Consider the following 12,089-nt stretch of genomic DNA (forward strand, 5'->3'; position numbering starts at 1 on the left):
TTACCTCTTTCCCACTCTAGACTTCTTCAGGTAATTCACAGTTTAATGGAACAGATGGTCCCCTATTGATTAAATAAACTGCAGTACTAACTGCTTCTGCCCAGAAAGTAGGTGGTAGTCCGGCGTGCAATCTCATGCTTCTAGCCCGCTCATTAATGGTCCTGTTCATGCGCTCTGCAACACCATTTTGCTGTGGTGTTCCTGGAGTGGTCTTCTCCATTCTGATTCCCTGAGCTGCACAGTACTCCTTGAACCCACCATCAATGTACTCACCACCATTATCAGACCTCAGACATTTCAACTTTAAGCATGTCTCTGTCTCAACCATAGTCTTCCAAATCTTGAACACACTGAATACATCAGATTTATACTTCAAGAAGTAAACCCATACTTTTCTACTGTGATCGTCAATGAATGTGATGTAGTAACGAGAGCCTCCAAGAGCTGCCACTGGAGAAGGTCTCCTCACATCTGTGTGTACGAGATCCAATTTTCCTGCCTTTGGCTTTCTACCACCTTTGAAGAAGCTGACATTCCTCTGTTTCCCCATAATGCAACTCTCGCACATACTGAACTCAACTGACTTCAGTTCTGGTAGCTTGCCTCTGTACTGAAGTTCCTTCATACCTCTTTGACTCATGTGGCCAAGTCTGCAATGCCACAATTCTGCTGTGCTCTCTGCAACAGTAGTATCAACACTGTTAATTAAACCAGTAGTCATATATAATGTTTATGCTGAAGATATTCTTGGTGAGTTCTAAACTTTTCAATTTATAGTTTTTTTTTTTTTTTTTTCTTTTTTATTTGTAAGATTTGCACCATCAGTTAGCTTAAAATTGCATGATATTGGTTAACTAATAGAATTCAACTACAATACCGCTGAGCACAATGTGGTTGTGCTGAAAAGACGACAAGACTTCGAAAATTGCAATGTGGCAAGTGGTTCCAAGATCTACGACACTGGGAGAGATCCTATCAAACTCAAAAGAGGCTACAACTACTTCATCTGCAGCAAATATAACCATTGCGGCGGTGGATTGAAGATGAAGATCTATGCTAATTGAGATTTGTAGGTTGATGGATGTTACTGAGTAATCCTTAGGCAGTTTGATTAGTTATAATAAATCTTGTATGTTTTTTTAGCTTGGTTAATGTTATGTATGGGTGTGTGCAACATGGTGATTATTATGTTTGATTTGCGAAGGATCAATGTTATTTTCATGAGTGGAATAAAATTTTTGAAATAAAGTTTTGATATTGAAGGTGTTTTAATAGGTGTTATGTTCTGCATTTGGGAATGGGAAATGCAATCCATTTTTAGCTAATAGCTGAACATTTCCATACATACCACACAATTCTTATGAAAATTAAAAATCCAAAAAAAAAAAACGAAACGAAAGCACGGCAAATTCGTTATTTTTAAATAAATCATGTGATACCGAGATTTGATTACTGTTTTTACATATCTAACACCTAAACTCTGCCTTTTTACATTTACACCACTCAAATCTTCCACGTCACATCGAACATACCACTGTCGAAATCTTCTCCTGCACGAAATTAATTTAAGATTGTTTTGAAAATGCCATGCTCTAAATATCCGGTTCAATTAAGCTAAAAATCAGCAACAAGTTGCATGCAAATAAACGGGCCAATGGAGAGATAGTGTATGAGAACAAAAAAGGATGAATAAAAAACAATAAAATCAAAGTTCAAAGCATGAAAAACATACAATCATGCACAAGTGCAATGCTGAAATCATGAAAGCAACCTTGGAAAGTGCATGTGTTGTGGTAACTTTGAATTTAAAACGATCGACGAAGTGAAAAAATAAAAATGACACAAAAAATTACACCAGAAAGAACACACAGATTTACGTGGTTCGGCAAATTGCCTACATCCACGGAGTTGCAGAGGATTTTACTAATTGAGGAAGTTTACACCAGTTTGATCACAACGACAATTAAGGATCTCCACTTGCTCTTTCTCTTTACACCAAGATTCACCCAAGAGTAAGAACACCAAAGAAGAAGAAAAATATACAAGAGAAAACCTGTTTCTCTTCTGCCACAAGTCACCAAGAAGAACACCTTCTTCTTCCCTATCTTCTTCTTCCTTCTCCTGCTTCCGTAAATCTCAAGAGAAATCTACCCTTTTTTTTTTTGTCCGTAACTTCTCACTCCAACTAAAAGGAAAGCCGTGCGAGCCAACAGGAAGCGGGAACGGTTTCGCAATCTAGCGGGAGCGGGAGGAGTCGCGACCTTTCGCGACAAAGGAGTAACGGGCAAAGCAACGCGAAGCTTCGCGCGTGCGGGAGACGGGAGGCGGAGGCGGAGACCGGATCGCGATCGGGAGCCAAACGGGAGCAGGAAGTGTCGATTCGCGAATAAGGGGAGGCGGGGGTGTCGTAATCGGGCTCCAGCCCTAACACTAATCATTGCACCTGACAAACTCAAGAGTGACATAACGAGAGACAACGGGTCAGGATAATGTAAGGAAGAGTTCTAATATGGAGTGAGCAATTTGTTTATTATTTTTTTTTTAAGAAACTCAAAGTCGATGGCTTGTCTATTTATATGTCATCCTATTATTATGTTTTATGAAATAAATCTACGTCTTGGGTCATAGAAATGGCCTGAATAGGAGGGAAATTGAAAAGAATGTCATAAGACAAAAATAGGCATACAAATTTAAAAGAAACATAGAATACTTATGTAAAGCAATTTTCCTGTGATACGTCAGGAGTATACGTCTAAACATAATCAAATCGAATTACCTCGAGACACGGTATTTCATGAAGAGAATCCCCACGTAAGTCATATATAACCAGAGAATCAAAAGAAATATTTTTGTTTTCATGTCGAAAGTACTCCTAAGGAAATATATCTGTTTGGTTAATTGCATCTAGTCGGATACCTAAAAATTCTCTAAAAAAAATGGTTTTGCTAACATTATCATGATAATTAGTGAATAGGTCACCAAAAGGATGGCTATCTCGATTGAGAACATCCTTATGCTTTCGAAACCTATACCGTGTCATAGAGCAGATGTTGAATCACCATACCCAACATGTGCAGTAGCTAACTCAGCAAACAAAGACTACAAAATAACCAAATCTTCTCAAATAGTATTATCTCAAAGCCTACATCGGGCCATAAGGAAATAGGGTGAATCACTGTATCGCAAATAGACAACAAGTCTATCAGCAAAAGGGGGTCAAATAGATGACAACAACGAGGTGTCAAAAGACTCGTCAGGGGTCAAGATGTGATATATCAAGAAAAAGAGATAAGTCCTTACGTAGGTAGAGGTAGTCGGGTTAGGATACCATGGATACATCATCCCAAGTCTACCCGGTTGTGAAGGTAGTAGACCCAACCAATGAACCATTGTCAGTGATCCATATATTGAGTCGTTAAAAAGAATCTCACAAGACTTAAGGTCAAGAGAAGGAAACACTAAGTCCTATGACCCTTTGTAGGTAGAGTATGTAGATGTGGGACTTATACAGGCTGAAATAACGAGAAAGCCACTGGAGTGAAAAGAAAAAGAGAGGTCATGTTATAAAGCTAAAAACACTACTACAAAAAACTATACCCCATCTAGGATGAGGAAATCTTTAAAATCATAGTCATATAAATCATATGCTTGGTCAGGTGGGTTGCAGCACAGAGACTTCTCCTCCAAACATGCAAATACGATGCAATTCTCTATCAAGTGTTAATGTTCTTAGGTTATGTCTAAGCCAGAAAACCATTTTAAAATCGACTGTAAGGCCATGTAGAAAAGTACAATGTTGGTTTTAAATAGTTGAAATATTTTAATCCTATATTTTGATTATCTCAATCTTTTATTATTAGGATTCTTATTGAAAAATTATATTTTATGCTCTTTAAAGAGCCTCAATTATACTTTGCAATATTTACTCACAAACCACAAACAAGAAAGCGTGAATCAGACGTCACACAACGCAAAGTAAATAAACTAAAAATTAAAATAATAAAGGGTCGACGCTGTTGGGTTGGCAACATATCCTAAAAAAACAAAAGAGCAGTCAAGCTCTGCATATACATGTCTAGTTCTAATGATATACATAAAATATAAAGTAAGAATTAAGGTACAAGACACAAACAACTGCTCCTGGTTTCCATCACGTAGTTCCACTTTTCAAACACCTCTAAATCTGTGCCCGTGCCTTATTTCTAATACAAACTCCATAAAGACTTTAAACAAAAATGCATGTAAGAGTCTAAATGGAGCGCTTAGGCTCCCAAGGGGAAAAATTCAAACATCAGAGAAGCCGAAAAGTAGGTGATGAGTTGATAGCACCTTGGCGCTACATATAAACACCTAGGAGCCCAAAACCCTTGCACCAGGAGTCGATTTGGTGAAAAATAAGCGTCAAACTATCAGATCTCTGACATTAGGATACAGTGCATCGATGCCGCCTACCAGCGCGTAGGTGTCGGTTCTTGTGATTTGGTGGTTTGAACATATCACAGGCATCAATTCATGAAGAAAATGAAAAAAGACTCTGCTGAAGGCTTAGAGGCGGATTCCACACACATGGGGATGGAAGGAGAACTCAGAGGCACGTAGCTCAAGTGTGAAAGAGTGAAGTGTGGAGTGATTGTAATTTTTTCTTAGCGTGTAATTGTGCTTGTAAACTAACCATATCATTTGGAGAAGAAAAATAGATAAGTTTGTAATTTTCTTCGTGAATTCTATTTGGTTCTATACTTTTAAGCTCTTGTTTTTAATAATTTCTATCAATAAATTATTTATGACATTGTTTTCAAGTATGATAAATGAATAGAATTATTTTTCTTCCTAAAATTGCTAATTTTTGTGAACTTTTAATAAGGTGATGTTTTAACCTTCAAATCTTAATTAGCATTTCAACCAGGCCAGTTGAATAGTCAAAATTCATTGTGATCTTTTAGTTTCTGAAGAATCCTTAATGGAACAACAAAGTAAAAACAAATTAAGTTTAGAAATAGTAAAATTGCTTTTACCTTAGTGTAATCTGTAGGGAAATAAGGAATCATGGGCTAAACATTTGATTTGAAAAGCTAAACATGTTTGATTAACAAACCTTCTCAGTCGTTCACATAGAGAATAAGAATTAGAATTGTTTCTCATTATCACCCACAATGTAAATCACCTAATCAAACTTAGACTCCTACAGAATTAATTCAAGGGATAATTTTTCATGTTTCAAAAAATCTCATTAAATTCTGGCATCATTAGCTTATATTTTACTATTGAAAAAAATTGTACTATTTACTTTTCAAAATCACAGAACTTTGCATTTTCAGACTAGATTCAAAACTAGTAAACAATAACTTTTCCTAACTTAGGGAGGGACTTCCCTCTTTCCTCATGGGAACGACTCAAGGACTCCATTTTATATATTACTTGAATAACATGTTTAGTTGCATGTATCGCCAGTGTTTCACAACATTATGGTCTGTATCAAACCAAAAACTAACTGACAAATAAGCTTCAACATGAACCCAAGGGTTATAGCCACCAGACAATAAAAGCCATTGGAAATACCCTTATTCCTTAAATTACTGACAAGCCAAAAAACAACTCGCTTTTAAAAGTCAGTAAACTATTGGTTTATTTTTTATTGGCAGATTTATTATATTTATCAACTGCTTCTAACAGTCAAAAATATTTTGAATTCTTATAATAATTACATATTATGTTGTCATTTCCCAATAAGAAAGAAGCCATAGATTAAAAATGTATGTGTCACACATTAGTCATCAATATATTGGGAAAATTTGTCATCAAGCAACAAGCGGTAGTCCACTCTCATCTTACACAAAAGCATTGTCTCAATTATATAGAAATTTGTATATTCAAAATAAATACAAGCTATGTGCCACCGCCACTTGCACAAAAATTAATATTTGGAGTTTTTTTTTTTCAAATTTCAAATAATATAACTTTTTATTAAGAGAAATTTCTCTGAAAATAAATTGGCATCTAAGTATAACACCTTAGTTGTTGAGTTCGGGCCTATTTTCCATCTTCTTTCCCAATATTTTCCTATTATTGATTTTCTTACCATCTAACCTTTAAGAATTTGCCAACAGTTCTTTATGTTATTTCAAATTGTGTAGATATTTAATGTGAAGATTGGTTCTTCGCATGGCTATTGATGCATATGTTCAATTCTCAGAATAACTTCAAACTCAACAATGGCCTACCATTTGAGAGGTGGGCGTAAAAATAAATATTTTAAAATGCCTAAAACAGAAGGCTTCCTTTGAAATTATAGCTATAAGTTTTGTTTGCATTCTGAATTTATAAGTATTTGCTCTAAAATAGTTCTTGAAGCTGTTGTCATTGAATCCTTTTGTTAAATGTTTTGACACATTCAGCTCACACTTATAAGTATCACCTTGATCTTATGGTGCTTGTGAACATAGTTTAAAGCCATAGTTCTTTTGTGCTTAACCTTATAGCATTTTTCTATCAATAATTAGTATTCCCTTGCACTTATTTTAGCTTACGAGTTCTCATCTAAATGGCATTTCAGTCAAAACTTTTTATTAATGATTTGTATTTATTGTGGATTTTATTCATGAATAAAATTCCTTAACGTATCAAAACTTGTAGATAGTGGTTGCAAAAAAAAAACACCTTAGTTTATTCCTTGCATATTAAGGAAGTACACAGCTTGCTACATTGGCCCTTGCTAGGTAGCACAGCAAAATGAGAGGAATACATCTTGAAGGCTATGGATGGCTCTTGAAAAGATGAATACATAACTTTAAAAACTAGAATTTTTGTTTCAAAAGAACAACACATACTTTCTATAAAATGTCAAATTCACTTGAAAACATAGCTTAAGGTATTCTTAATTGGTCTTCCTACAGTTGAGTCTAATTTCCCCCTGGGTTCCTGTAAGAGGACTGATATTTCCCATATTCACAATTGCCGTCACAAAATCACTAGTGAACCTTGAAGGATTTGTGCTATAAGTGTTCACCAAAGAATCTGTAGATCCTCCATTAAAGAGTTGTTGATCAGAATGCATCAATCCCTTTTTGTTCACCAAATTAGTATAATAGTCGTTATCGAATGTTGTGGGAGTCTGCAGATCGAGAGGAGAGAGATTGTTGTCTCCACCCGTGCTCGGGCAATTGCCCTGCACAGAGGTTGCAAAGGAGGCATCAATGTTAGTTTCGTTGTAAACACGAGTTCGAAATACTGTGCATCTCGCTTGACCAATGGTGTGAGCACCTATACACAAGATGGATATTATGATTAAGTGTTGCAATCACAAAGCAATTATAGATACTAAAACTGTTTTTTTGAGTTTTGAAGGTTTCAAGTACCAGAGAGGGCAACCATGTCATTTGTGGAGAGACCTTTCTTGGAGAAGGCTGAAATTAGGGCACTGAGGTTTGAATTTGGGCTGGGAATGTCACTGTTGGCTTGGCTCAAGCTTGCTGTGGTTGAATCTCTTCTCCCAAGTTGCACCGTCCATGATGGCCCACCAAGCTGCAATATTTTGGAAAACAAAGAAATTTTTAGACATGTATATAAGAATTTTATAGGATATTCTATTTAAATAGTTAGATTTTTTTTTTTTTTGAAAATTTCTGTAAGGAATTTGTTATTGAGATTGTCCTATTCACTGAATAAATAAGAGAAATTTGCATGCATACCACACAATGCTTATGCATTTACATATCTAACATGAATTCCATTATGTTTCATGATAATTATGACACTTTGGGGTCATAAAGATATGCATGAGTAGATGTATTTTATTTTTAAATTGTAACAGTAATGTTTTTTATGTGATATGCATGCAAATATGAAAGTTTTGATGTTAGATATATAAAAACGTAAGATTTATGTGACATGTATGTAAAAACCTCAATAGAAAAAAAAAATTCTACTCCACACAAAACTGAAGTACCGAGGAAGAGACTATTTATATTTTAATTGGCTAGAAAATAATTTATATTAAAATTAACTAATTATTAAAGAAGAATATAATAATGTCCAGCTCAAATACACATTTTATATTTTATGAGTTATAATACAAACATATTCATAGCGCGTGCTGGACACCTTCCTGCTCTAGAAGATTTTGGTTACATCTAATATCTCCAATTTCATAGTCTTTCCACTTTATTTAATTTGTTAGCCGCGTGAAATATGCCTAACCACTACAAATGCGACAAAGGCACTTGATGGAATAATTTTAATTTGACTTAAGTGTTAAAGGTATTGTCTTCAGCATGAGACTTCACATATAATTTTACAAAAAAAAATTATGTATTTACAAAATTCACCCGAACACAAAATAATATATTAGTAATAGATATTATCTTACCGCAACAACGGAGTCCCGAGCCGCAACGGCTAGAATATCAGCACATGAGACGGTCTGATTGCAGATAGCTTCAACCTGTTTCTTTATATTATCGACCACATCGAATCCCCTAATTGAGTTCTGATTTGGTCCCGCAGTCTTCTCTCCGGTAAACGAGGATGTGTCATCCAGCAAGACAGAGCCATCGCAACCCTGTTCATTTACCCCCATTTTATTAGTATAATTATCATATAAATCATCATTAGTTTAATAATGTTAATAAATTCAATTTTGTCAATATATTGATCATATTTTATTTATTAGGTGAGCAGATTAAACAATCCTGCATTATTAGAGAACAAGGAGAGCTATTCAAAGTAAGCTTAATTATTTAATTTGTTATATTCCACGATACATGCTCTAAATAAGTCAAGGCATAGAAATATGATAATAATGCAAATAAAATATTTTCTTCGAATGAATATATTTATGAAAATGCGCAATTATATTAACATAAATTAATTAAGAGCTTAATGAATTAGTGATGAAATAGTTGATTAAAGCTGTACTTGGACGAAGCAGTCATGAAAATGAAGGCGGAGCAGCGACGCCCCCATACGTTTCTCATTAGCTACAGCTGATTGAACAGCAGCTTGAATGGTTGAGAGTGCGTTTGGGCAGGAAGTGGAGTAAAATGTTGAAGATAGCTGAGCTGAAGCTGCTGCTGAGAATATTAGCAGCAGAGCAATGAACAGAGAAGAAGAAGAAGAAAAGGTGGTTAGAGAGAAAGAGTTAGCCATTATATGTGGGTTTGAGAAAAAGTGAGAAAATGGAAGGTGGAAGCAGAAGTTGCTACTGAGTTTGTGAGGAAGAAAGCTCTCCCCTGCTGTGTATTTATAGTGCAGGCAGATAACATGCTAAATAATTAAAAGAGAATAAGTCAAAGATGTAAAAACACACTTAGGTCTGCGGCCGACACAATGTGGCTCTGGTTCTAAAAATGTTATTTTGAAAATAATAATAATAATAATAATAAGAGTCATTATGATTTTCTTGCTATATTTTGTTTAAATGTTTTAAGAAAATATATATATTTATATTTATAATATCTTGATGTCATAAATATATACATGAAAAGTTTCATTTCATTTAAAAAAAAAAATTTACAAACCATATATATGTGGCCATATTGACATGATTAATATAAAAGATATGCCTTATAGTTGTGTTGGATATATCATTATTCAAATAATAATGGTCAATTATTCGACTGAATTATATGACTGTGAATTAAAATTTGAAATGGATTGTTTGATTGTGCATGTATATCAGCATCTGACAAAATATTTAAACTTCAAGGTTGTATAACCCCAAAAAGCTGCTAAAAACTGAATATTGTATATCAATGTTTTATTGCTCGTAAGAGAATCGGTCCCGATTGCGAGGGTTTATAGAGAGGAGACAGAGAAGAATAATTGGAATAGAATTAATTTCATTACACTTTGATATTATATTGGATCAACTTATATAGAATCTGGAGTGGCATTACATGTTAGAGATCAATATGTTGTAGCTTAAGGTGATCACGATTAAAATGATAATCAACATTTATATGTTAATTCCGTGCATGAAAGACATGGTTATGCACTGAAGTGATAGTCGCTGTGTCGTCAATGTATAGCTTGATTGATTTTAGCTTGATTTGAGAAAGTTCAAGAAGGAGTCGTCTAAGCCAAATAATTTCAATAGCGCCTTGTGCTCTGCCTCTGTTGATGAACGAGCTGTTGTTGGTTGTTTTTAGAAGTGAAGGAGACTAGATTATGACCTGAAGAAACATAGTAGCCATTGGTAGATTTTTTATCATTTGGATTACCTGCCCAATTCGTATCAACATATGCATACATTTCAATTTTACTAGATTTAATAGGTAACCCATAATTTAGGGTACCTTTTAAATATATGAGCAACCTCTTTAGCATTTGAAAATGTTAGGCATTTGGATTATACATAAATTGGCTTAAAAAATTAATTATGAATGTAATATTGGGTCGGGTTACCGTTAAGTATTGTAAGAAACCAAGTAAATGTCTATAGTTGTGTGGATCAGATAATGGCAAGGGATTGTTATTAACGATATAGGGTTCCGTAGATAAAGGTGTGGAAACAAATTTGGAATCAAGCATGTTTGCATTTTTTAGTAACTCAGTTATATACTGTGTTTGATGCAATAAATAACCATTATTTGTTTTGTTTATTTGTAATCCTAGAAACTGAGAAAGTTGACCAAGGCATTTTAAATTAAATTGAATGTCGAGATTATTAGGTAATTGTTTAATGATTTCTGCATCATTTTTTGTCATCAAAATATCATCAACATATATGAGAAGAAAGATTATAATATGCCAATGCTGATAAATAAGTAAAGAGGGATCCAAAATTCTTAATGTGAATTTTTTATTGAAAAGGAATGAAGTAATAGTATAGTCTCATTTTCTCGGTGCTTGTTTAGCCCATACTTAATTGGGGTATTGATTGTCAATAAACCCTCAGAGTGGAGACATATACATGGTATCTTCAAGTTTGTTATGTAAAAAGGTGTTGGAAACATCTAGTTGTTGAATATCCCAATTTTCCATAGCGGCTAAAGTTATTAACATACGAATGATGGAGAATTTAGTGACTGGACTAAAGGTTTCTTGGTAATCATTACTATGTTGTTGCTTAAACCCTTTGGCTACAAGGCGGACTTTATAACGAGCAATAGTACCATTTGAATGATATTTAATACGAAAGGTCCATTCGGAGCCTAGGATGTTGTGATTTGTTGGAGGAGGAACAAAAATCTATGTGGCTTGTTGTTGAAGCGCCATGAATTCTTCAGACATGTGTTTTGCCAATGAGAATCTGCAAAGGCTTGTTTAAAAGTAATGGTAGTATCTATTTGATGCAATAAATTGAATATTTTGTAGGGTTAAGGTTACCTATTTTTGAACGAGTAACCATTTAATGATGAACGAGTAAAACTCTTTCTTGTGTTGGGGATAGTGGGGTGGCTGAAGGGGGAGAAGAGGATGTGACAGCTTGTGTTATGGTGATCGAATTATGATTATATGAATGTGAAACCATTGGTAGAGGAGAAACAAATGAGGATGGTGATAAGGTAGATGTGGGACCTAACAGGGAGGGTGGTGGCTAAATGTTAGATGCCTCAAGAGAGGTAGATTGGGAGGAAATATCTTGATAAGGAAATTGATTTTCTATAAGTTTTTCATGACGGGATAATGCCTTGTTGTTTAGACATATTATAACAATGATATATGCTAGTTGTAGTCGATGAAAATGCACATAAGAGTTGTAGGTGTGAATTTGTGAATGTGCGAAGGAAGATACCATAGAAAATAAGCACAACCAAATGTTTTTAAGTGTGGATATGCAGGTATTTTCTCGAAGAGAAGTTGAAAAGATGATTTGTTGAACGTGTTAGGAGACTGAAGACGATTTATTAAATAAACAATTGTCAATAGCAGCCATCCATAATTTGTAACGTAATTTTGCATAATTTAATAATGTTCTAACAATTTCTATAATATGTTGATTTCTTTCTGTTAGCAGTGTCTTTTTGTTCCGGTGTATAGGAGCAGCTGAGTTGATGTTGGGTGCCATTATTTTGAAGATATTGTTGAAGGTAAGTTGTTTTATATTCACTGCCACCTTTAGATCTAAGAAATTTAATATTTATGTTCAA

At 34.4% G+C, this 12,089-nt stretch overlaps 1 protein-coding gene across 1 annotated transcript; it reads right to left on the bottom strand.

Moving 5' to 3' along the window:
- Positions 1 to 6,660: 6,660 nt before the first annotated feature.
- Positions 6,661 to 9,194, bottom strand: LOC110028373 (cationic peroxidase 1-like). The gene is made up of 4 exons (XM_020730204.1): positions 8,914 to 9,194; positions 8,366 to 8,557; positions 7,356 to 7,521; positions 6,661 to 7,260 (listed from the first exon to the last, which is right to left on the bottom strand). The coding sequence occupies exons 1-4, from the start codon at positions 9,142 to 9,144 to the stop codon at positions 6,875 to 6,877; spliced, it is 975 nt and encodes a 324-aa protein (XP_020585863.1). The 5' UTR covers positions 9,145 to 9,194; the 3' UTR covers positions 6,661 to 6,874.
- Positions 9,195 to 12,089: the final 2,895 nt, after the last annotated feature.

This window comes from Phalaenopsis equestris, unplaced genomic scaffold, assembly GCF_001263595.1.
Source record: "Phalaenopsis equestris unplaced genomic scaffold, ASM126359v1 Scaffold000511, whole genome shotgun sequence".
NCBI classification, from domain to species: Eukaryota; Viridiplantae; Streptophyta; class Magnoliopsida; order Asparagales; family Orchidaceae; genus Phalaenopsis; species Phalaenopsis equestris.